The sequence below is a fragment of the Monodon monoceros genome, unplaced genomic scaffold, assembly GCF_005190385.1.
Source record: "Monodon monoceros isolate NGI ecotype Baffin Bay Population unplaced genomic scaffold, NGI_Narwhal_1 Super_Scaffold_21, whole genome shotgun sequence".
NCBI lineage: Eukaryota > Metazoa > Chordata > Mammalia > Artiodactyla > Monodontidae > Monodon > Monodon monoceros.
In genome coordinates, this window is record NW_021703778.1 from 162,897,333 (window position 1) to 162,923,857 (window position 26,525).

Below are 26,525 nucleotides of genomic sequence, written 5' to 3' on the forward strand. Positions count from 1 at the left end.
ATCCCCATCCCCATCCCCATCCCCATCCCCATCCCCATCCCCATCCCTTGCGCTCTCACCCTCTCTCTCTTCAGCTCGGCGTGGGTCATTTACTGGGCGGAATTTCTTGAGGGCTCTGTACCTCGGAAGTCTGCTAGAGTTGTTCTTTTGTCCGCGGGGCAAGTGCCTAGGGCCCATCTTAACATTTAATTGGGTACTCAATCTTAAGGCACAGGCTTTTGTTTTAAAACCCTTTAAAACTTTACAGTGAGAGGTAAGATATAAGTTAATACGTATGTTTTGATTGCTTTATTAGGAGAGATCATTTGTTCCCTACTTACCACCAGTGTTTACTCGGGAATGAGACATACTCTGTAGGGAGTTTTATATGTTATGGAGCATGTCACTTCCATTTTCATTGGATTTCACATAAGCTCTGTGAAATACACGGGCATGTAATCATCCCATTTTGTAAGGAACAGGTTTAGAGGGTGAGTTTCTTCTTGAGGTTGTTCAGATACTGGCAGGCTAGATGGGGAACGCAGGGGTTAAAAAGTGGGTTTGGCTGACTTAGATTTGCCTGTCTGAGCTGCTGTCTAAACTCTGGGATCTTTCTAAACCTTTCCCCCCATTTTTTTTGTGACAAAAGGGTATTGCTACTTACCGCACAATGTGGTTGTGAAAATTATGTGTGCTAAAGATAACGTTCGCAGGGCACCTAACATAAAAATTAATTCCATTCAGCAGTATTTATGGGTGCCTGCTGTGTGTTGAGAATTCATTGGTGAGCAAAACAGACGTGGCGTTTATCCACCCACTCCCCCCCTCTCCTTCCCCAAGAGGGAGAGACAGGGGAAAAAAATACATATAAAACATGAAGGGATGTGAGGGAAAAGAATAGTGTGTGAACAGAGAATGATAGGACCCAATTTAGATGGGACAAAAGAGCCATTTGGGGGGCAGATGACGTTCAGGTGAAGACCAAGAACAAAAAAAAAGTTAACTGTGAAAGAGCACTCCAGGCAAAAGGAATAATGTGCACATTCAAGAAATGGTTGTTGACTTTTTTATATGCTACTCTTCTATGAAATGGAAACTAGTTATTTCATCATCATCCTGATTTATTGTGGCACTGGATAAGTACCCAAATATATGCATCAAGTGAATGTGCGATCGTAATTGTTTTATTCTGAACTTAGCTTAATGTGCCTATAGTAGGTACTGAGAATCCAAATTATTGAAGGTATATTTTAGACGTGTATATGCACACCTAAATTATCCATGATAGCGCTGCAGTATTTACACTTTGTTGAAATAGGAATAACAGTAGTAGTGGTAGTTGTAATTATGGTAGCAACTACTCAAATGAGTGCCTACTGTGGGCTAGGCATTTTTCAAAGTGTTTTTTAAATGTAGTATTTCATCTTAAAACCATCCTGTAAAGTAAGTACACTTATTTTCCTCATTTTCTAGGTGAAGTTTCTCAGTTTCAGTCAAGTAGTTTGCTTGGAGTTACGTAGTAAGAGGCAGGGTCAGGCTTTCCAACCCAGGACTATCTGTCTCTAGAGCCTGGTCTTAATCGCGGTGCTCTGCTGTTAAGCCACACTGATCATTTTATATCCTTTTTACAGGTTCACCAATAGGATTATTCTGCTGCCATCATGTCCTGGTTTGCTGATCTTGCTGGAAAGGCAGAGGATCTTTTAAACAGAGTTGATCAAGGGGCTGCAACAGCTCTCAGTAGAAAAGAGAACACCAGCGGCATTGTTGATAGCAAAAATACTGACTATCCTGAACTTCACCAGCAAAATACAGATTTGACTTACCAGACAGGACCTAAAGCTACTTACATTTCCTCAGCAGCTGATAATATTAGGAATCAAAAAGCCACCATCTTAGCTGGGACTGCAAATGTGAAACTAGGATCTAGGACATCGGTGGAGGCCTCCCATCCTGTTGAAAATGCATCTGTTCCTAGGCCTTCATCCCAGTTTGTTCGAAGAAAAAAGTCAGAACCTGATGATGAGCTGCTGTTTGATTTTCTTAATAGTTCACAGAAGGAGCCTACTGGGAAAGTGGAAATCAAAAAAGAAAGGGGCAAAACACCTGTCTTGCAGAGTTCTCGGACAACAAGCGTCAGCTCTGAGAACACCAGAGTAACCACCGTCAAAACCATTGAAGAACATCCTTCTGGGAGCCAAAGCCACGGTAGTTAATCAGTCCTCTGTTTCTTTTAGAGTTAACCAAATTGGATGTCATCATAGCCTAAAATGTTCTGGTAGCATTTGTCATGCTTTGTTTTGTTACCTGTCCCTGCTGGCTCAAGGGCAGGCTCTCTGAAGTGTGTGGTGTAAATAAGGGGACAGCATAGAATACTATTAGCCAATATACGGTTACAGTAGGGACCTTTGAATGTTGTCTATTGTAACTTTACCCAGCCCAGCATCTTATTTTTTAACTAATTAATTAATTTATTATTTATTTTTGGCTGTGTTGGGTCTTGGTTGCTGCGCACAGGCTTTCTCTAGTTGTGGTGAGCGGGGGCTGCTCTTCGTTGCAGTGTGTGTGCTTCTCATTGCGGTGGCTTCCCTTGTTGCGGAGCATGGGCTCTAGGTGCGTGGGCTTCAGTAGTTGCGGCACAAAGCCTCAGTAGTTGTGGCTTGCGGGCTCTAGAGCGCAGGCTCAGTAGTTGTGGCACACGGGCTTAGTTGCTCCGCGGCATGTGGGATCTTCCCGGACCAGGGATCGAACCCGTCTCTCCTGCATTGGCAGGCAGATTCTTAACCACTGCGCCACCAGGGAAGTCCTCAGCCCAGCATCTTAAATTATATCCAAAATGATTCTCTAAGATGTTTTAAGATATAAAGAAGAAAATTTTGAAATCTGAAAGGAAACATATAGTTTTGGATTTGGAACTATCTCCAATTCATTTCTTTCTGTCATTGGTATTATAAAAGTAACAGGCGGCTGTACTTCACTTATATTCTGGATTGGGAGCTTTTTGGTGTGTTTTTCCCCCTGCCTACCCTGAAAGTAAAGTGTGAGAAACTGAACTTTGATCTGAGTTGGAGGGTTAAAGGCATTGATTTAGTAGTGAAGTAAGAAGTTAGAATTCTGGTTTTCAGTTGTTTAATTTGCTATGAAATTACCTCAACATGTACATCTTCTCACCTGCAAAAAATGATGTTTACATGGTAATGTGGCTAATTTGAGTACCTAGGAAGCATTTTAAAATAACAATAAACATGATAGGTCCTTGCAGAGATTCTTTATAGAGCTGATAGCTCATGGGAGCTTGTTATGTTCTTAAACCTTTTAGCTTCTTCCACAGTCTTGGCTCTTAGTGAATAAAATCTTTCTTGTATTTCAAGATAAAAAAGTGGTAAAGAGACGGGTTTTGGGCACTAGCAGTTAATTAACTAGGTATGAACAATCCTAAATTTCTTCTCAACTATCTTTTGATTAATTATACAAACATTTATTGAGACCCTATTGGGCCAGGATACAGAAGTGAATGGGTTATAGTTTATTAGATGAGATACACATGGACACAGATAATATACATGTAATATAGTAAATGGAGCAGTTGAGGTATGGTCAGAGTGTTGTGGAAGCATGTCTTTTTCCTTATTGATTCATAGATACTCTTTTTATGTTCTAGATGGCAGTTCTTTCTCATCCTCCTCCAGTTTTACCTTGTTTTTATCCTTTTTCTATAATGTCTCAATAGAAGTTCTTAATATAATGATTTTCAATTTTTTCTTTATGGTTTGTGTCTTTTGGGTCTTAGAAAATCTTTTCCTATCCTGAGGTCATAAAGGTATTTTTCTGTATTATAGGAAAAGGTTTTATACTTTTGCCTTTCATATTTAGATGTTTACCTAAAGTTGTTTTTTATGTATGGTGTGAGGTAGGCATCTAGTTCCCTTTTTTCCCCAAATGGAAATCAGTTACCCCAGCACCATTTATTGAAAATATTTCCTTTCCCTGTTAATCTGCAGTACCACCTCTGTCATTTATCAAATATCCATCTATATGTTGGTATGTTTCTGACACTTAATTCTGTTTCATTGGTTTATTTGTCTTTGTGTCAGTGCCACATTGTCTTAATTACTGTGGTTTTATAATATGTCTTTATATCTCAAAGAGCAGATTCTACCACCTTGTCCTTCTCCAAGAATGTTTCGGCTATTCTCGGGACTTTTGTACTTCCATATGCATCTTAGAATTTGCTTGCCAAGTTCCACAAAAATTCTGTTGGTCTTTACTAGGAGTCCATTGATTCTACTGACATCAGATAGTTTGGTGAGAATCAGCATCTTTACAACATAGAACCTTCTAACTTACTCACATGGTATAATTATTTTTTAGATGTCTTTCATTAAGATTTTATTGTTTCTTCCATAAGTGTCTTGCATACTTTTTGTTAGATTTATTCCTGGGTAGTTTATATTTTTTAAAGCTCTTAAAAATGGTATGCTTTAAAATTTTTTACTTTCTGTTTGTTGCTGTCTATAGGTTTTTGTAAATACACACACACACACACACACACACACACACACACACACACCCCAACCTAAGATAGCTCTTAAGCTTCATATTTTTCTATACATTCATTTAAATTGTCAACAACACAATAATACCATATGTAGATAATGACTGTTTTCTGCTTAACCCTTTTATCTTTCTAAAAACTCTTTTTATTGCCTTACTACATTGGCTTGTACTTGAAAACCAATTTTGTGCCTTGTTCCTTGTCTTAAAGAGAATGCTTTGAGTGTTTCAGTTTGTGTTAAGTTTTTCATAGGTACTTTTTATTGGGTTAAGGAAGTTTCTGTGTATTTCTAATTTGAGTTTTTATGTTGAACTTTAGCAGTGTTTTTTTCATGTATGTATTGAGATATCATGATTTTTCTTCTTAATATTAATATGGTATATAAATCAGTTGATTTACTTAAACCTAAAACCAAACTTAACTTTCAGTAAATGTTTGCTAGAACTCACTGGTGAAACCATCAGGGTCTGGGGTGTTCTTAGTGGAAGATTTAACTTTGATTCAATTGGTTTTCCATTTCTTTTTAAATCTGTTTTTGGTAAGTTATATTTTTTTCTAAGAATTTGTCTATTTCATATACTTTCGGGAGGATTATATTTATTTTACTTAATTTCAGGAAAATAATGTCACAGCTGAAATTTTAACACAGTCAGACACTGATCACTTATAGTAACCCTGCAGAAATCAAAGCTTGATCACAAATACCACCTGAAGAATACCAGTATTTGGCACTCTGCTAAATGTTTGTTTTTTTAAAGGAGCATTAACGAAGTATAACTGATATGCAGTAAATTACACATTTTTAAAGTATACAGTTTGATGCGTTTCATCATCATGTACATTTAAAAATTTATTGACATAACGTAGTTTACAGTGTCTCCCTCAGAAGACCATTTTTGGTTATGTTGATCCTCTAATATGTTTCTTTTCTATTTTGTTAATTTCTGATCTTTATTATTCTGCTTTCTTTGGGTTTATTTTGCTGTTTTTGTAATCCTTATGATGGGTGCATAACTCATTAATTCCTTTCATTTTTAAAAAAGTATATTTTATTTACTTATTTTTGGCTGCGTTGGGTCTTCGTTGCTGCGCGCGGGCTTTCTTTAGTTGGTGGTGAGCAGAGCCTACTCTTCGTTGCGGTGCGCTGCCTTCTCCTTGCAGTGCGCTGCCTTCTCATTGCAGTGCCTTCTCTTGTTGCAGAGCACAGGCTCTAGGTGTGCAGGCTTCAGTAGTTGCGGCACACGAGCTTAGTTGCTCCACGGCATGTGAGGTCTTCCGGGACCAGCGATCAATCCTGTGTCCCCTGCATTGGCAGGCGGATTCTCAACCACTGTGCCACCAGGGAAGCCCCCTACCTTTCTTTTTTTTTTTCTTTCATAAAAAATTGAAATTTTATTGGCTGTTTTGAGGATCAGTACACAGACATTTCAATTTGTACACAATTCTCAACATACGTACCAAAAATCTAAAAAATCATGCAGTTGTGAATCTTTTCTGGACAGTTATTCCAGTGACTTTCCAGCTTAAAATTTGGAGGCAAATTTTCCTTCACAGGATGTCAAGTACCAATATCTTCAAATATTGATAATGCTCTTATATCGTAAGTCCCACTAATTCACAATTTAATATCATGTACACTACATACTCAAATTGTCCATCGTTCACAGCACATTAACAGTTACTAGAAGAACTGGACTACCACGACCAAAGATGTTACAGAGTGCACAAAATTCTGCCCAGGAGAACCAAGATCAAGGGGTGAGTGGTTTGCTTTAGGAAACAATTCTACCAAAAACAACATGGGAAGAGAAGTAATTTAAAGTGTTTAAGACATTAAATGCACAACTGACTCCAAACTGACATTTAGTGTGCTTTGTATTATAGGATATAAAAGCTACCTTCCATCTGTGGAATGTTAAGCTGACACCCAAGACAATCAAAGCCTCCCATATTCAATATCCCACTATTTTCTGGTTGTACCAAAAAATAAACAACCAGCAAATGATTTCACCTCTTAAAAAAAGCATTTACACTTAACAAATGGGATGAGGTGGGATTCCCTCCTTTTAAAAAATATTTCTAGAGCTACTAAAAAACTTGCGTTTACAAAATAGTTGGTAAAAATATTCCTCTGGATTGTACAAGAGGGGAGACAGGGACCACTGATAGGACCGGGTGTGTGATATTAATCAGACTTGGCTTCTTTCTCTCCTGCTTCATCAGAAGCTGGGCTCTCCTCGTTTTTAGTTTCTCCGTTTTCTGCAGGTACGTCTTCTTTAGTCTCCTGGTTAGCCACTTCAGCCTCTTTTCCCTTTGCTCCCCTTTTCCCTTTTGTTTGCACGTTTTTGTCTAAAGATTTATCCTTTCCTGCCTCCTTTTTTGGCTTCGTTTCCACTTTTGCAGGAGCCGGTTTAGCTGACAACCTCGCCGACCTCCTCTTGGGCTCCTCCTTCGCCGCCCCCTCGGCGGAGCCGACCTTCCTCTTGGGCATCGTGGCGGCGGGGTCGGCGCGTGCCGGGTGCCTGCGGGCCGCGCTGAGAGCCTGCAAAGCTGGGCTGCCTGGCCGCTGCCACTCCTCCCCCCACCCGAGCTTCTTCCTGTCATTTTTAATGTAAATATTCAAGGCTATAAATATCTAAATACTACTTTAGATATATCTTACAGGTTTGGATGTATACTTTATTTCTTTTTAAAATCTTATAAAATTAAAAATAATTTTTAAAATTTTCTCAATTTTTATTCATTAAAAAAAATCTTTATTTTGGAAATTTCAAATATACCAAAGTAGAGATTGATGGTTCCCCTCAACCCCCATATTAACTTTTATCCAGTGATGATAATCAACAGCTCATAGCCATTCTTGTTTCATTTATAACATCTCATTTTCAATCTCTTTCTTTACCTCTACCCACCACAGAATTATTTTGGAGCAAATCACAGGTCTCATATCATTTCTTCTATAAATATTTTATTAACTCTAAAAAATACAAGTTTTCAAAATGAACAGTCACGCCATTATCACCATAAAATTAATAATTCCTTTGTATCATCTAATATCTAGTCAGTATTCAAATTTCCCTGTTTGTCTCATCATTTTTACACGTTATTGAAATGCGAGAATCTTAGTTGTACAGACAAATGGCTACACCTATGAAACCCACACCTTTATCACGATAAAGAATGTTTCCTTTGCCCCAGAGAGTGCCCATGTCCTTTTCTAGCTAATCTCCCCACCCATCCCCCAAGCACCCACTGTTCTGATTTTTTTCCCTTTAGATTATTTTTGTCTGTTCTGAAACTTCACGTTTGCCAGCAAAAAGTGAGATCATATAGTGTGAATACTTTACCTGACTTCTTTTATTCAGCATGTTAGTGAGATTCACTCGCGTTATTGAGTATATTAATAATTCTTTTTTATTGTGTAGTATTTTACTGTAGTATTATACCACAATTTACCCAGTCTCTTTTATGGACATTGGGGATTTTCCAGTTTTTGTTTTTTGTGAATAAAGGTGCTATGAACATTTTTGTACTTGTCTTTTTGTGGAAAAATGTTTTTATTTCTGGTCAATAAATACCCAGGAATGGAATTACTGGGTCAAAAGGTAGGTACATGTTTAATTTCATAAGAAATTGTGAATACTTCCCCACAGTGTTTATGTCATTTATATTGCCACCAGCAATCTGTCTATAAGAGTTCCAGTTGTTTCATATCTTCACCAACATTTTATGTCGTCTTTTTAATTTTAGCCAGCTAGCAGGTGTGTTTTGGTCCTTGTTTTGGTTTTAATTTGCATTTCCTTGATCACTAAAGATGTTGAGAACTTTTTCATTTAGATATAGTTCATTTTTTAGCACATACTTAATTTTTTTGGAGTAAGTAAAAAGTGTATTTGCATCACATTTAGTAACAAAACCAAGATGAAACTGAATTAATGAGTATCTGAATTAATGAGTATCTCTTTGGGTAAGGCAGTTTAGACTCCAGTTTGGTATATAACAAATTGCTCTGACCTGTTGTTACTCTCCTTGCCTCGAAACTCACCGCTGTTCTTTTATGCCTTTCCAGTATTTTCAATGTTGAAACTTCTCCCTTTTTTTCAAAAATGATTCATAGACGGAAGGGAGGACAAAAACCCTTGTTTACCTAAACCCAACCACGTAAATTTCTCTGCTTTTTTTTTCCCCTTCCCAGAACTGTATTCTTGTATCTTTTCTTTATCACCATTTGTTCAGTGTATCCAGACTTCGAGGGTCCTTACAGATCTATAGGCTGTATGTATGAGAGCGAAATTTCATCAGAGGGAAGTCTATTAAAAATTTAAGTTTACTTTTTATGGTGTTTTAGCTATAACAGTCAACTTGAGCCAAAAGGCATTCTACCACAGTAAGCTACTAGTGCATATATAGTGAGCATTCCAATGTAACAAAGATGTATTTGCTTTTTTTACAGAAGCCTCTAATAATTCAGATTCTGGCCATGCAGGCCAAGAGATTTCTTCAAAGGAAAATGTATCCTCAGGTGCTGCCTGTGCTGATCGCAACCCAGTGCCTGAAGATGACGGGAGATCACATGAACTATCTAATCTTCGGCTGGAGAATCAACTGCTGAGGAATGAGGTTCAGTCTTTAAATCAAGAAATGGCCTCATTACTTCAAAGATCCAAGGAAACTCAAGAGGGTAGAGCCTTATTTAAATTACCCAGGGTTAGGAATTTAGCATTTCAAAAATAAGCTAAAAACTTGATTATATCTAAACTATTAGAAGGATTTCAGATGGGACTTGTAAAATAGTGTTTTCACAGAAATATAGGGCCCAGATTTGGAAATGGGAACAGTCATCCTCCCACCCACCTGAAACAGAACACTGGCCTCTTTGGTCATTCTTTAGAAGCCGTGGATAGGAAGATAGTGTAAGCCTTGTTAGACTGACTTTAGAAGAAGCTTCACTTTAACCCAGACTAATTTAGACAGGGAAGTAGTTTTTCCAGAGACCCTGTACAGTTTGCTTCAATATTTAATTTTTTTTTTTTTTGGTTGGCACTCTGCACTGCATTGCTCTTTCTGCACCAATTTTCTAGGTTAAAAGAATATCTTTTTGCCACAGTAATTGAAAGAAACATTTCTTTCCAGTGTTTATCTTCAGGTTTTGTTTTTGTTTCTTTTGGTCTTACTGGGGTGTACATCGTCTACCCTTGATTTGGATGTGCATTCTTTCCTATCTGTAGCAGAACTCCAGAAATCCACTGACCATTTTAGTCTTGTGAACTCTCGGCTGTCTACTGATTTTGGCTCCCAAATGCTTTATGACATGTCTCCAGAAAAAGACATTTGTAGAAGAGCAGCTAGCTTCATGCCTGTTTCCAACCAATTAACTGTAATATAGATATGAATGTTGGCCTTGGAAAATGGAGGTCCCTCTTGGAGCAAAAAAGTTGAAGATATTTGTAAGCTTCTAATTTTGGCAATAAGTACTAAAGGGATTCAGAGGAGAATCTTTGTGTGCTCTGAGAAAGATGTGTTTACTTGTATGGAGAATTTTCTTTCCTTTTCTTTTTTTCTTTAAAGAACTAAACAAAGCAAGAGCAAGAGTTGAAAAGTGGAATGTTGACCATTCAAAGAGTGATCGAATAACTCGAGAACTTCAAGCACAAGTGGACGACCTGACTGAAGCGGTGGCTGCAAAGGATTCCCAGCTGGCTGTACTGAAAGTGAGACTCCAGGAAGCTGACCAGCTGCTGAATACTCGCACAGAAGCACTGGAGGCCTTACAGAGTGAAAAATCACGGTAGCTATGAGAAAATGAGCTAGAATGTTTATCAGTGCAAGTAATGATAAACATGGTAGTAAATACTGTCGTATCAAAATTTAACTTTGTAAATTTACAAGAGAGAAAATGTGGCTTTTGGTAATGCTGGAAATGTGTGTGGTTAAAATGGATTTATTATATGAATCTTGAGATGCATTGTTAGCAAATTCTGAATTTAAAAATATTTGAAGAGCAGTGTCATTAATCTTTTGACATACAATGATGTGTGGCATGTGCTTATATTTGGATGCCTAAAGATATAGGTTACAGTCCATTAAAAGGGAAAAAGATTTCTCTAAGAAGGTTTTAGTCAAACCGTCTTTCTTGTGCTAATATGCCAGTGCTCTAAAAATTATTCTACCTTTTCATTTGTATACTGTGGAAATGAGTTATTTCAAGTGATGTCTTTTCTTTTAGAATAATGCAGGATCACAGCGAAGGTAGTAGCCTGCAGAATCAAGCTCTACAAACTCTTCAGGAGAGATTGCACGAAGCAGATGCCACTCTGAAGAGAGAGCAGGAGAGCTATAAACAAATGCAGGTTAGAATGGGGACAGCAGGGCTCTTTTATTATTTGGATGAGGAGGAATCGCTTTACACTGTTCCTAACATATTTACTGTAATAAAATTCTGCAGTGCATTTCAGAAAATTCTGTTTCTGTGGCAAAAACTAAGTATTTGAAAATTTAGCTTGATCCTTGCTAAATTTAATTTTCTATGTTGAAAAACAATTAAAATACTTAATACTCATTAGATATATACATCTTTTCATTTAATTTGGTTGTGCAGCCAGCATTACCATTATTTGATTAAAAGCTGATTTGAGGGCTTCCCTGGTGGCGCAGTGGTTGAGCGTCCGCCTGCTGATGCAGGGGACGCGGGTTCGTGCCCCGGTCCGGGAGGATCCCACATGCCGCGGAGCGGCTGGGCCCGTGAGCCATGGCCGCTGAGCCTGCGCGTCCAGAGCCTGTGCTCCACAACAGGAGAGGCCACAACAGTGAGAGGCCCGAGTACCGCAAAAAAAAAGAAAAAAAAAGAAAAGCTGATTTGAGGCATCTCATTCTTTTCATTTAAGCTTTTTCTGATTCCAACTTAATCTGGTTCTGTTATTTCAAGAGAAAGTTGTACATAATGTTTATTTAGAGTTTTACACTTAAGTGAATTTTTGCATCTAGTTTAGTGATTTTCAGCTCTGTCTACACATTAGAACCTCCTGTGTGGTTTTAATACTTTCTGATGCTGAGTCTTCATTCCCAGGGAGTCAGATCCCATTGTGTGAGGTAGGGCATAGGTGTTGGTGATTTGGATTTACACGATTTGCGGGTGTAGCTGATGGGTAGTCAGGGCTGAGAACCTCTGGCTCACTGTCTTTTCAACAGGTGAAAATAGTTCAGCCCTAAAAGTAAGTAACAGGTAATATAGGCTTTTAAAATTTTTTATTAATATATTTTATATACCACAGTAAAATATCCCAAAGTACTATCATCTCATCATGTAGTTAATGTTAAAAATTATTCATGAGATATTTTACATTCTTTTTTGCATACTGATTCTTTAAAATATGGTGTGTTTTACACTTACAGCACATCTCAATTCATTCACTAAATTTTCTTTAGAAATACTTGATGTGTATTTAGATTTCATAAAATTTGTAGGTGAAAAAGTTGTTCTAAACATACTCAGAATAACAGTTCTTCAAAAAGTTAAGCATAGGGTCGCCATATGCTGCAGCAATTCTGCACCGAGGTGTGTATATACCCAAGGAAACTGGAGACAGGTGTCCACACGAAAACTCGTGCATGGATGTTCACAGCAGCAGTATTCACAAGGGCCCCAAACTGGAAACAGTACAACGTCCATCAGTCGCTGAATGGGTAAACAAAATGTTGCATATCTGCACAAGGAGATATCATTCAGCCATAAAGAGGAATGAATTATTGACTCATGCTGTAACATGCATGAACCTTTAAAACATTATCCTAAGTGAAGAAAGCCAGACACAAAAGGCCACATTTTGTTGATTCCATTTGTGTGAAATGTCCAGAATAGGCAAATCTATAGAGAAAGAAAGTAGATAAATGGTTGCCAGGGGCCGGGAGGGAGGGGGACGTATGGGTAGAGGATTTCTGTTTGCGGTGAAAATGTTCTGAAATTAGATAATGGCAGTGGTTGCACAGCTCTGAGAACACTACGCTGAATTGTATTCAGGAAAACACTGAATTGTACATCCTAAAAGGGTGAACTCTGCGGAATGTGAATTATATCTCCATAAACCTATTATTAATTGAATTGAGCTTCAGTATTTATGTTAAACTAATTTAAATGAACAAACTTAAAAATGCACTTCTCAGTTGCAGACACATTTCACATGCTCAGTGTGCCTCACTGAGTGGTCCTCTTGCTCCTTTCCTTCCAAACAGGAGTTAATATTGGATCAAAGGTTTGTGGGCTTTAGTTATTGGCGTGTAACTATGAAAGCTTTCTGACTTCTGTCTCACCTTCTGAGTTTTTTGGTGATGGGAGCTTTTGAAAATAAGGGTAAAATATAAATAATTCTCAGAACTAAATTTAGGCTAAGGGACAGACCATGTGTTTTTTAGAGTGTACTTTAAAAGTTTCTTAAGCTAAAAAAATTAGAGGGAATAGCTTATTAGAAAAACTGAAATAAAGGAAAAACATTAGCCATGATATTAGAAAAGATGTAGCTGTGTACTTGTGTCTTCCATTTGTTTCCTAATAGACTTTCTAGTTTTCTGTAGACCTTTATTCATTTGTCAGCTAGGTCAGACCAGACCTAGTATCCAAGTGACCAGATTCACCTGGGAAACTTCTTAAAAAACAGATTCCCAAGCCCAGTCTTGGAAATTCCAATTCAGTTAAGCCCAAGGAAGGCCTTGGGCAGCTGTATTTTTAACAGACTCCCTCACTGATTTTGATGAATTGCCATGTTTGGGAACCACAACCTTAGAGTTCCTGTTCTTCAGTTCCTAACAAATGAAGAACTTTTTTTACCTCCCTGTTATGTTGTTGGGCTGAGCTAATAAATCCCATAAGATATCTAAATGGATGGTTGTAAAGTATACCTCAAAGCAAAATGATATAATAAGTATAATATAAACTTTGACACAGAGTGAGTTTTCTGCACGCCTTAATAAAATGGGAGCGGAGCGCCAGAATTTGGCAGAAGCAGTTACCCTGGCGGAAAGAAAATACTCAGATGAGAAGAAGAGAGCGGATGAGCTACAGCAGCAAATCAAAATGCTTAAGTCCAACTTGGAGTCCTCTAAGCAGGAATTAATTGACTACAAGCAAAAAGCTACTAGAATACTCCAGGTAAGCGTGAGATGCACTTGTGTGAATGTTAAGATAGGCCAGATGACCGAGAGACATTCTGAGATTTTTTATAGATCTGTGAGATACTTTGTTCCCGTTTGACTGGGTTGGCTTGCTTCAGGTGTCTTGCTCTTCTTAGAAATATTATAAAAAAGATGAAATGTCTCCTGTTCCTACCACTTTTTTCCTTTTAAGAAAAAAATTCATTCTGCCACTACCTAGTTCAGGTCTTCAACCTGTCACCTTAATCACCAAAAGCAATGTTTTTTCCTCAGTTAGGTGTTTCAAGATCTGGTCTTTTTTCTTCCACTAAGTAACCATGTGCTGTTGAGCAAGCTGAGCCAGAAGAAGGCAGCAGAGAGAAAGATACAGAGGAAGAAAGAGGACAGACTTACGGAGAAAGGGCTTAAATGAGATGGAATCAATGCACAGGCGGAAGAATTATCCCCCCCCTCAAAAAAATGAAAGGGCACGTCTTCACTCTGATAAGAACGGCAAAGGAAAGAGAAGTTGAAAGCTACATTAGATGACTACAGTCTTAGATCTAAGGGAGGGGGAAAAAGCTGGGAGAGGAGATCTGAGAGCTGGAAGAGGCCTAGACCAGTCACTGAAAAATTCAAAAGAGGATCAACAAGGAAGAACATAACAACTGTTAAAAACATTGCTTTTGGCTCTTTTGACCACTTTGATCCATTTCCCTGTCCTTCTCCTTTCTTTTAATGCCAGACGTGCGACATCTGCCAGACGTATGATATCTGCTGTCTTCATTTTAGAATGTTAACTTTAACTCTTTTATGTAATTTCTGTCCCCACTACATTTCTGAAATTGTCTTCTCAAAAGTCTTTAGTGACCTAAATGCTTTCTGTCCTCTTACTAGTTTTCATCCACTTTGATTTTGGTATAGCTTTTTGACCCTGTGAACCCTCCTACCTTCTTGAAAGTTGCCTTCTAATGTTACTTGTACTGCCTTAGCTCTCTGTCTTCTCTTTACTGCTGTTTCTCTTGGGTCCTCTTCTTCTGTCCTTTTTCGTTATTCTTTTTTATTTTGCTTTGTCATATACTCTGCTTCTGTCATTGATGTGACTTCAGCATGGCTCCAGCTTCCCACCTGGTTTCTGAATGCCTGCCATGCCCAACCCCCAAATCAGCTTCCCCTCCATTCTTCTGTTTGCATAAGTGATATGGCCACCTTCCTAGGCAGTGAAGCTTGAAACTGCAGTGGCATTTTGACTCCACCTTTTTCCTTTAGTGCCTGCCTCCTATTGGCTATGACCCCCTTTTTTATTCTACCTCTGTGAAATATCATATTCACCTCCTCTAAACTCTTCTTTCTAATTATTTGTGTTGTATCAGTGTAATTTGTTAATTCATCTAAGAGGTACTTAATTGAGCACCTAACTATTCACTAGGCACTTTGATAGGTGCCGAGGATACCGAGCTCAAAAGATGTGTCCTCTTAAGGGAGCATTCAGTTTAGTGGGACAACACTGAGGCAATTGATAAAATGAAATTATTGATGCAGTACTATGGGAGCTTGAAAGAAGAAGTCCTTAAAACATACCTGGAGATGTCAGGAATCACTGGAGATGCTGTATGAAGAGGAACTTGAAGGATGAGTAGGAAGACTCAAGGTAGGGAGGAGATTTCAGGTAGAACAGCCTGTGCCAGAGCATAGCGGGCCTGAGGGAACATGGCGTATTTAGGAGACTGCAGCTAGTTCTCCGTTGCTAGAGCATCAAGTATTAGAGATTAAGAGATGGGAGAGAAAACTCAATGACAGCAGATGCCAGATTGTGGAAGGCCTTGCATACCGTGCAGAGGAGTTTTGATTTTATCCTTTAGGTGATGGTAGGGGGTGGGGAGGTTTCAGAGGACTTGAGCAGCATGACCAGATCTGGGTATAAGAACTGCGGCAGCCATGAAGAGGTTAGGGGGGTGCTGGATGTCTGTCTTGTTTATCATTGAATCCCCAGCATGGTGCCTGGCCCTTAGTAGGTTCTCAGTAAATTGTTGACTACATCGAAGGGGTGAGGAGTGGGATGGCGAGATGTAGATGATGAAGAGGCTTTTATAAAAAATGATGGTAGGAAATTATGAGGACCTGATCTGAGTTTGTGGCAGTGAGGATGACAAACCAGGGACTGCTAGGAGAAATGTAGGAGGTAGAATATATGAGACTTGGAGATTTAATTGGAAGAAGAGAGAAAAAGGTAAATGGAAGCTAGGATGATTCCAGGTTTCTGGTGTGAGTGTACGAATGATGCTCCCGTGTACTACTACAAAAGGGAAAAAGGAAAGACAGTGGTTTAGGATTGAAGGAGATTATGATAACTTATGGTGAGTTTGCAATATTGATGTGACATCGAGGTGAAAGTATCAGGAAGGGCATCAGAAATGTAGGCCTGAAGCTCAGTAGAGAGGTCTGCTGTTTAGCCACATGGAGGTATGAATATATAAATATAGATGTAGATCTAATCATGTTTATTATAGAAAATTTGAAAAATACATAAAAGCTTGAAGACATCACCCATAAAAAGGAGAAACTGTCTTTGATGGAGGAGAGTGACTTTCAAATATTTATGGTGAAGGAACCAATGGTCCTTTTTATTACTGGCCTAGGATTACAGCACTTTTTAAACTAGTCTTCCCATGTCAGATCTCTTCTTCCAACTTACCTTTTATACTAGGTGTCGGCAAACTTTTTCTGTAAGGTGCCAAATAGTACCTGTTGTAGACTTTGAGGTCTGTATGTGATCTTCATCACATATTCTTTGTCTTTACTTTTTTATAATCCTTTGAAAATGTAAAGAACCATTCTTAGCTTAGTGAGCTATACAAAAGGCCACAGGCCAGATCTGGCCCATCGACGATAGTTTGTGAGCTGCCGCTTTAAACCTCTGCCAGAGTTACCTTCCTCAAACGCACCTCTGGTCATGTCACTTCCTTATCCACTTCCTGGTAACTGGCTCTGGACTGCCCAGTACAATTCACACATTTTAGCCTGGTATCCGAAGCCCTCACACACTGGTCCTGACATTCTGTCTGAATGCATCCCGGGATACTCTTGGGCCCTTGTGCTTTTTCATTTTACGCTTTGTCCTCTGTTTTCTCTACACCTTTTAAAATCTTAGCCATTTTCCAGGACCAGTATAAGAGCTATCTTTCAAGTAAAGCCTTCTCTTCCCCAGAAGTGTATTTTTTTCTGCTCAGAACTCTGCCTTGTATCGGATATTTGTCACTTCCCTTTTAGTTTATAAGGCAGAGGGTGCTATCTGGAGTGACATTGTCTTTATTACATAGGATGCTTAGCATAGTGCCAAACCCATTGTAGGTTCTCCATAGATATTTGTTGAGTGGAATGTGATTGTGTGGGGGAGGAAGTATAAGAAAGGATGAGAAGAATCTTGTTAATAACAAGTTTTCAACAATAACATGGTCCTGGGGACTACAGTCCAAGAACACTGTACAGCAAAGCTCTGTTGCATTTTTATCCCTATGGATTTAACATTCTGTGGACTTTCTCTGGTGGAGAATATAATTGGAATATTCCCATAGCAGTTTAATTGGTGTGTGGTAGATGATATTCAGTGTACAAGCTAATCCCTGCTGTTCTTTTTTTTATGATAGTCTAAAGAAAAATTGATTAACAGCTTAAAGGAAGGATCTGGTTTTGAAGGCCTAGATAGCAGTACTGCAAATAGCGTGGAACTAGAAGAACTTCGGCATGAGAAGGAGATGCAAAGGGAGGAAATACAGAAACTGATGGGCCAGATACATCAGCTGAGATCTGAATTACAGGTAAGATACATTACTGTTCAGCTTCACAAACAGCCATTTACCCTCAGGTATTAGTAGCTTGAGACATGATGGATTCTGTATTTTGGGGGAAGGGTATTGGTGAAATAATGTACGAAACTTTGGGAATATTAGTTACCATATAGAAGTGAATCTAAAGCAATAGGTTTCTTGTCCATTGATTGACTTAAAGTTATAGGAATAAGAAAGATAGGTAACCAGATTGATTCATTCAGCAAATACTTACCAGGTATTTGCCATGTGCCAGGCATCTTCTAGGCTTAGAGCTATAACAGAGAACCAGACAGTCTTCATATTTATGGACCTAACATTCTAGTGGTTAAAAACAAATGAGATTTGGGCTTGTTTCTAAAACTAGGGTGTTGTCTAACATTAGAATGGGCTTAGGGATGATCTTTTATAGTTTCACGCGTAATCTTATAATTTATAGTTTGTGTAATTAATATATTTAATCGAAAGGTAAAATTGGGCCACTTATTTATCTTAAACATGGGGTCTTTGACATAGAAGGGGTCTCTGAGGATGGGAAAGATAAAAGTGTGGGGTAATGAGCCTTCTGTTCTTAAAAAAGAAAAAAAAAAAACAACAACTTTCTTCCAAGAATACTTATCCATGCATTAACTTAGGAAATTACTGATTTGTAAGATGTACATGAACAACAGTGGCAGGTATGGAAGTTGTGAGAATGGGCTGGCTTGTCTGGGATATGGGTTTGACTGTCAGATCTAGATGCAGATCCTGTATCCTGGCTTTGGCACTTAGTAGATGTGTTACCTTACACCAGGTACCACATCTCACTGAGCCTTAGTTGTCTCATCTGTAGTTGCAGATGAGAACAAGGTTCTCTTGAGAATAAGGGATACTATGTATAAGGGGCGTAGCACTGTTCCTGACACATAATAGGCTCAGTAAATAGTAGCTGCTATTATTTCGGGGTTTTTTTCTTACTGTCCTTTAAAGTGTAGGATCTTTTTTCTCTAAATAATTTTGAATTCCAAAGACTTAAGTCCCATGAATTTGAAATTGAATAAATGCTAAACTTTTTCCTATCTATTCTGTGTCTTTTGTGTGAGATTATGAAAAATATGATTTGTTTTACTTTAATATCTCATCCCTACCCCAGCACCATTGATGACATTGACACATTTTTCTATCCTTTCTCAAGAAGTTTATGAAATTGATAATAAGGACTGTAGGATTAGGTCTGGCAAAATGGAAGAATTGTTAATTATAGCAGCTTTCATTTGCTGAGCACTTCATGTGCCAAGCGCTGCACAGAGCCCTCGACATATGTCCTTTCATTTATTCTGTACCAGAACCCTGTGAGGGAGATGATGCATTCTCATTTTACAGTTTGAAGAAATTTAGGTGCAGAGAAGGAAAGTAACTTGCCATGACTCGTAAAGTAGCAGAGCCAGGATTAGAACCCAGTCTGTCTGATTCCAGGACATGTATCCTTAACCACTGCACTTACTGCCTATCTCTTGAGAATTTATCGGATTTAGTCAAATTTATAACAAAGATTAGTCTACTTTCTACTCACCTTGAAAATGGTAGGGAAAAATAACTTATTGCTGTTTTCCACTAAGTCCACAAAGTTGTGTGAATTTAGAGTATTTTACTGTGGTTATCTGGGAGTATCATTAATCTGTCCGTTCTTTGAAACAATATGCGAAGTGCCAGAGTTTGTGGAGATGAGTATATAACACAATGTACCAAAAGATAAAAAGCAAAGTTAAGATGCCAGTTTTTGTTTCATGTAGTACTGTATGAATGGACTTGTGCTTATTAACCCATAGAGGGAAAATACAGAAACCCAGAGCAATGTTCTTTGCCACTAGTGGATTTCACAGATATCTAGAAGCTGGTTTTTGAGTTTGAATAAGTGACACCAAGTGAAGAAGTTAGAGTGAGAAATATGGGAAGATGTGAAAACAGATGATAGTAATAGAGCTAAAAAAGAAATATACTAACCTCAGGTGATATGAGAGAAAAGTTATTTTCACTGTATGTTACTGTATGTTGATAACCACACGTGTACAAAAACTAATTATAACCTGCAATTTCAGGGGACTAAGGCAGTGAAGTCCTTTTGATGTTACGTTTCTATTCTTGAAATTGTTGCTTTTGAATAGAGAGATACATCTCCCCGTGAGCCGCTGTCTGCTCACGGTCATTAAACCAAATGGTTTCTGCTGCAGCATCCTGTCCATCTCTCTCACCATTTGCCGTGTTATATAAGGAGGTGCCAGTTTTTGTGCTCCGTTTAGTCTGCGTCTGTGTCTCATCCATCTTTATCCCCCCAGTGCCTCTTGAGCCCTGTTCACAGCACATTATCATCACTCAGTGAATACTGAACTGAACAGTTCATCATTGCTTTCACATGTACGGTTCATCTTTTTAGGATATGGAGGCTCAGCAGGTTAGTGAAGCAGAATCAGCGAGAGAACAATTACAGGATCTGCAAGACCAAATAGCTGGACAAAAAGCAGCCAAACAGGAACTAGAGGCAGAATTGGACCGACAGAAGCAGGTAAGGATTTTAGATTGATGATTACCTAGGAAGACTGTCCACTAGCGGTCATATGAGGAGACTTCTAGTAAAGCAGCTTACTGAAATTCTTAGAGGATGAGCTCAGAGGCCCCTCCTACCTTATTACCAACCCACCCTCCTCGTTGTTCGTTTGTTTTAACAGGTGAAATATAGCGACACAAAATGATTTTGAGACTTGCTTAATATCACACAGCTAATTAGAGAACAGAATAGAATCCAGGATTCCTGTCCCAGAGCCCAGAATTCTTTCTACTGCTCTGTCTGTATTTTATTGTATCTCCTTGTCAGAGTATGTATATTAGAACACTTGAAAACATCAGTCGATTTTTGTGTTTTATCAGATTTTTACTTTCTAGAAACAGTAGTAACTTCTATTTAATAGAAATATAAATACAACATTAGTGCCATAATAGACTGCTTTTTCTGTTTTGAGAAAAAATGCTTATAACAGACTTTACTTACAAATCATGTTTAAAATTATATTTCATTATTCAATTAGCAGTTGTCTGCTCTCCAAGCCAAATTATTTTACTTCAATGTACTTATATGATAGTTTCAGTACTAACACAGTTAAACATGTTTACAGTCACATTTTCACAATAAGAATCTATATTTAATATTCGTAACATCTATAATTTACTGAGTAACAACATCGTTATAGGTACTTAGTATACATAATCTTATTTCACCTTCACAATAAAATCACTATTCTCTTCATTTTACAAAAGGGAAAGCTTTGTATATTCCTCAGCACATCACTTACAACGTTTCCAGCTTTGCATATTTATATTCTTTGAAGATTTTTTTCATTAGGATTTATCATTTCTGAAACTGGTTCTATTTTCAGGGAAGTGTTTGTTTTTATCATGACAGTGATTTCCTGAGTAGTAAGAGAAAAATTCACTGAGTAACAACCTGTAGGGTACATCATAGGCTATCTTAGATAATTTGGTTGTAAGATTAGCTCTCCTTTCAGAAATTGCATTTTAATTTATTTAAGGAGCTAGTATATATTAAAAGGCAAGAATTTGATGTTCTTGATGTTTAGTGAGATAACTTTCATTTTATTATGGCCGATGGTTTTACACATCCACTTGCAGTGCCCTTTTCTAAAATGAGGGAATTAAGTAGAGGAAAGTGGAGCTGAATGTAGCTCTAGGCTATTTATTTAGTAATCAGGTGTTCTGGATGGGAAGTACTTAATCTTGGGATTAAATAGTCCTTTAAGTAATTTAAGTAAATTTCAGCCTTAAATTTTATGCTAGCCTAGAGCTTAAAAGAAACTGGGCAAACCTTCTTGTAAATTATGATTCCCCTACCTAACCTCATTACCTTCCTCATTTTCTCTTTTCTCACTTATCTCAGTTTTTTTAGTCTGTGAAGTGAGCAGGTTGAACTAAATGTCTAAAGTAGTCTCTAGCAGTTTGATTCCATATCACGTTACTTCTTCATACAGCTCCCCTTACTTTGCACCGTTAAACGTAATGCTTTTGAAGGTACTTAATGATTTACTCTTTCTTTCCTGGCATTGCTTTACTCTTTAATTCTCACCTGACTCTTACCGATCCTGTCCATCGTACAAACTAGTTTGGTGCAGTTGTTAGTGAATTTGGAGGTATTTCTTTTTTTCCTCTCTCTGTGTTTTATCAGTAATGGAGCAAAACAGGTGCAAGATATTGCCTGATAAAAATAAGCCCGTGAAAAGCTGCCCAAAATCATCAGGGGCATGCAAATTGAAACCACAGTGAGATATCACTACATGCCCACTGTAATAGCCACACTTACAGAGACTGACAGTACCAAATGTTGGAAAGGATGTAGAAGAACTGGAACTCTCTCATATTCCTGTAGGAATGCAAAATGGTACAGGTATTTTGAAAAGCATTCAGAGAACAGTTTGGCAGGTTTTCTTCCTTTATGCTAGGCATACACTTATCATATGATCCAGCAGTTCTGTTCCTACATTTTTCTACCCAAGAAAAATGAAAACATATGACCAATAAAGACTTGTGCTCTGGGACTTCCCTGGTGGCACAGTGGTTAAGAATCCACCTACCAGTGCAGGGGACTCGGGTTCAAGCCCTGGTCCAGGAAGATCCCACATGCCACAGAGCAGCTAAGCCCGTGCGCCACAACTACTGAGCCTGAGCTCTAGAGCCCATGAGCCACAACTACTGAAGCCCGCGCACCTGGAACCCGTGCTCTGCAACAAGAAAAGCCACTGCATTGAGAAGCCCACACACTGCAACGAAGAGTAGCCCCCGCTCACCACCACTAGAGAAAAGCCCGCACGCAGCAATGAAGACCCAACGTAGCCAAAAAATAAATAGATAAATAAATTTATTTAAAAAAAAAAAAAAAGACTTGTGCTTAGATAGTCATCATATACAAATTGATACATCATGCTGAAGTATTAACTTTTCATCAGATCCCTTGAAGTCTGTTCATTTACTCATTCAGTATACACGCAGCACATATTGATCAAGTGTCTACCTTGTGTCAAGCATTGTTTCAGGTACTGGAGATGACATAGGGAGCACTGACTTAGCTTTTGTTTATTTGTGCCTCACTTTGTAGGAATTCCACTACATGGAAGAAGACCTGTATCGAACAAAGAACACATTGCAAAGCAGAATTAAAGATCGAGAAGATGAAATTCAAAAACTCAGGAATCAGGTATGAAGCAGCATTCACAACTTGAGCAAAGATACCATTGTAAAACTACATTTTTTTTTAGAGATACAGTAAGACTTTCTTTTCCTGTATTTTCACCTGAATCCTATTGTTGGAGTAGTGAGGTAAGTTATTTTCAATGTGATATAGAATTTTCGTCGAATGCCATTTGAGTCTGCATTTGCTGTATTCTAGGGCTTGCTTCTTATACAGGTATCTTGTAACCAGTCACCCAAGGAGATGTGGGTTACTCCAGAATTTCATACCGTCTAACTTCAGTGGTAGTTTTGCTGATTGCCAATTTTACAGTTGTGTTTTCCTAAGAAAAATCCAACGATACATTTTCTTATTAATAGATCTTTCATTAGAGTCACTAAGACCTTTTTATAACTGAAAATGTGAAACATAGAAAATAACATGTGCCTACCACTCAGATTTGCCAGAGTCTTTATCATTAACTGACAAAATCGTGCATTCACTTACCCTGTCATTATACACTGTCCTCTCTTATGTTCACATGATTGACTTAATAAATAATGAACTTATTGATCATTTAAATAATTTGCATAAAGATTGACTAGTTCATTTTTCAGTTAGGTGATGACTTTGTTTGAACATGAAAAGTCAAATAATTTTAATTTTTTTAAGTTCTTAGACTTCTTAGTAGTCCATAATTTAAAATGTTTAAAAACTTTAAATTTTTATGAGTTGGGGACAGCTAACTGATTTTGAGTGTTCCCTTCTCCTTCCCTTTCCTACATTTGTGAAATGATTACAAATGGTAAGATGACTTGCTAACAGAAAATTAAAGAAAAGAAAGGAGCATAAACCATCAATCAGTTTAATGCTTAGGTAAACATTCCAATATTTTAAAAATATTTATTGAGTACATACTATGTCTAAGATATTGTGGTATTTCTGTTAATCAAGAATTAACCATAGGAGGTTATCTCTGAAAGATTTTTCATCTAAGTAAGAAGGAAGTTGTACAATTTAAAAAGATATCAACCCCTTAATACACTGCAAACAAAACAAAACAGAACAGAACCCCACTCAATTAGTGAGTTAAGATATATACTGAGTGAACAATAAAAAATGCTATTTCTGCTTATCTTATTACCTTTGGGCCTCCTCGGAGAAAAATATCTTTGTTAAAACATTACATTGCATGGGAGTTCCCTGGTGGTCCAGTGGTTAGGAGTCTGCCTTCCAGTGCAGGGCACGTGGGTTCGATCCTTGGCCGGGGAACTAGGATCCCACATGCTGCGGGGCAACTGGGCCCGTGTGCTGCAACTGGTGAGCCTGTGTGCTCTAGAGCCTGCACACCACAAACTAGAGAGAAGCCTGTGCACAGCGATGGAGAGCCCGCTTGCCACAACGAAAGATCCCACATGCTACAAAGACCCAATGCAACCAAATAATAATAATAAAAAAATTACATTGCAGTTTGACTATTTTTTCATTCTTTAAAAACTATTTTATGGGACTAGATAAAAACTTGTGGAAAAAAATGAACCTTGATCTTTATCCCCTAATTAGACTTGTAAAATTAACAAAAATTGATTTGGAATGAAGCTAGGTGTAAGCTACAAAGCTCCTACAAGAATGTATAGGGAAATCTTTTGCAATTTGGGAGAAGACAGATTTCTTAGGACACAAAAAGCACTAACCTAGACGGAAAAAGTGATAAAATTGGACTTCATCAAAATTAAAAATTTTTGCTTGTCAAGAGACTCCATTACAAAAATGAAGAGAGGTCAGCAACAGACTGGGAGGAGCTAGTTACAATGCATAGCACAGCTGGCAGAGGGTTTGTGACCAGGATAAGGACTCTTACTGAAACTAAAGAGATGCACAACTACTTTTCTTTTAATGGACAAAAGACTTGGGTAGACAGTTCACAAAAGAAGATTATGAATAGCCAGATAAGAACATAAATAGGTGCTCAAAATCATTAGTCATCAGGGAGATGCAAATTAAAACCTCAGGGAGATACAGCACTCCACACCCACTAGACTGGCAGAAAGTGGAAAGATGGGCAATACCACGCGTTGAGGATGTGGTGCAGTTGAAACTGTCATACTCTGCTGGTGGAAGGGTACAGTAGTGCAGCCACTTTGGAAAACTGGCTGTTTCTGATAAGGTTAACAACATACATCTAACCTTATAGCCTCAGATATTTACTCAGTCTAAGTGAAGCCATATGCCCACAGAAAGACTTGTACAGGAATATTTGTAGTGGCTTTGTTCATAAATAGCCCAAACTGGAAACAACTGAAGTGTCTGTCAACAAGTACGTGGGGGCTTCCCTGGTGGCGCAGGTTAAGAATCCGCCTGCCAATGCAGGGGACAGGGGTTCGAGCCCTGGTCTGGGAGGATCCCACATGCTGCGGAGCAGCTAAGCCCGTGCGCCACAACTGCTGAGCCTGCATGCCACGACTACTGAAGCCCGCGCGCCTAGAGCCCGTGCTCCACAATAAGAGAAGCCACCACAATGAGAAGCCCACGCACAACACAGAGTAGCCCCCACTCGCCGCAGCTAGAGAAAGCCTGTGCACAGCAACAAAGACCCAACACAGCCAAAGATTAATTAATTAAAAAAAAAAAGTACATGGATAAACACATTGCATACTACTCAGCGATAAAAAGAAACTACTGATACAACAACATGGATAAATCTTTTTATTTTTTTAGTTTTTTTAAACATTATTTTATTTTTGGCTGCATTGGGTCTTTGTTACTGCATGTGGGCTTTTCTCTAGCTGCGGCGAGCGGGGGCCACTCTTCGTTGTGGTGTGCGGGCTTCTCTTTGTGGTGGCTTCTCTTGTTGTGGAGCATGGGCTCTAGGCACGCAGGCTTCAGTAGTTGTGGCGCATGGGCGTCAGTAGTTGTGGTGCGCAGGCTCAGTAGTTGTGACTCGCAGGCTCTAGAGCGCAGGCTCAGTAGTTGTGGTGCACGGGCTTAGTTGCTCTGCGGCATGTGGGATCTTTCTGGGCTCGAACCCATGTCTCCTGCGTTGGCAGGCGGATTCTTAACCACTGCGCCACCAGAGAAGCCCCGGATAAATCTTTTTAAAAAGCCGCACACAAAAGTGATCATACCGTATGATTCCATTTATAGGAAATTCAAGAAAAGGCAAAACTAAATTCTGGTTATAGAAAGCAGCGCAGTGTTGTCTGGGAGCGATGGAAATATTCTGTGTTTTTATCTGGGTGTTGGTTGCACGGTTAATACGTTTGTTGAAACTCATTTTATACTTAAGATCTGGGTATTTCACTGAATGTAAATTTTGCCTCAACTCAAAAATATTGAAGTGTGGAGTAAGTAGATTGGGGATCACAGTACAATCTTAAAATTGAGCATTCCTTTTTAATAGTAAGTAAATCTTAGTTTATACTCAATATAATTCCATTTCGTAGTTACTTATTGTAGACCTAGCCCTGCAATTAATTTGTGGGAGTGCTGTAAGCGGTTTAGAAGGAAGGAAGCTTGATGGATGGTAACTAGACTTATTGTGTCGATCGTTTCACAGTGTATACAAATCTCAAATCATTAAGTTGTATACCTGAAACTAAAAGTCAGCTATACCTCAGTGTAGCTTGTAGTTTGCCCTAGGTTGTAGCTAAGAAGTGGCAGAGCTGGGGTTTTCAGCTTAGATCAGTCTCTCAGCCTCTTTTCCAGACTGTGTTGATGCAGACAGTGATTCTTGCCCTCACAGAGCTGACTGGCAGTTTCATTGAGGAGGCAAAATTGTTACCATAGTGAAGCTAAATGCCAAGATAGTCAGTAGGAGTCTAAAAGAAGG

The 26,525-nt window shown here is 38.5% G+C and overlaps 1 protein-coding gene and 1 pseudogene across 5 annotated transcripts in view; one reads left to right on the top strand and one right to left on the bottom strand.

Moving 5' to 3' along the window:
- GOLGA5 (golgin A5) overlaps nucleotides 1–26,525 on the top strand; it is a 41,026-nt gene that overhangs the window by 585 nt on the left and 13,916 nt on the right. For 2 of the 4 annotated variants that reach the window (XR_003796014.1, XM_029238972.1), the window contains exons 2-9: nucleotides 1,611–2,187; nucleotides 8,988–9,215; nucleotides 10,103–10,322; nucleotides 10,761–10,884; nucleotides 13,473–13,676; nucleotides 17,305–17,475; nucleotides 19,898–20,026; nucleotides 22,625–22,723. Coding sequence is in view for 3 of the 4 variants with exons in the window: in XM_029238972.1 (XP_029094805.1) it covers nucleotides 1,641–2,187; nucleotides 8,988–9,215; nucleotides 10,103–10,322; nucleotides 10,761–10,884; nucleotides 13,473–13,676; nucleotides 17,305–17,475; nucleotides 19,898–20,026; nucleotides 22,625–22,723 (1,722 nt within the window). In the remaining variant the exon portion in view is untranslated. The remainder of the gene's footprint in view (nucleotides 1–1,610; nucleotides 2,188–8,987; nucleotides 9,216–10,102; nucleotides 10,323–10,760; nucleotides 10,885–13,472; nucleotides 13,677–17,304; nucleotides 17,476–19,897; nucleotides 20,027–22,624; nucleotides 22,724–26,525) is intronic. The other 2 variants (XM_029238973.1, XM_029238974.1) reach the window with 2 other exon arrangements.
- On the bottom strand, nucleotides 6,441–7,123 carry LOC114904731 (annotated as a pseudogene). The gene has a single exon (XR_003796015.1). The product of XR_003796015.1 is annotated as a non-histone chromosomal protein HMG-14 pseudogene (transcript).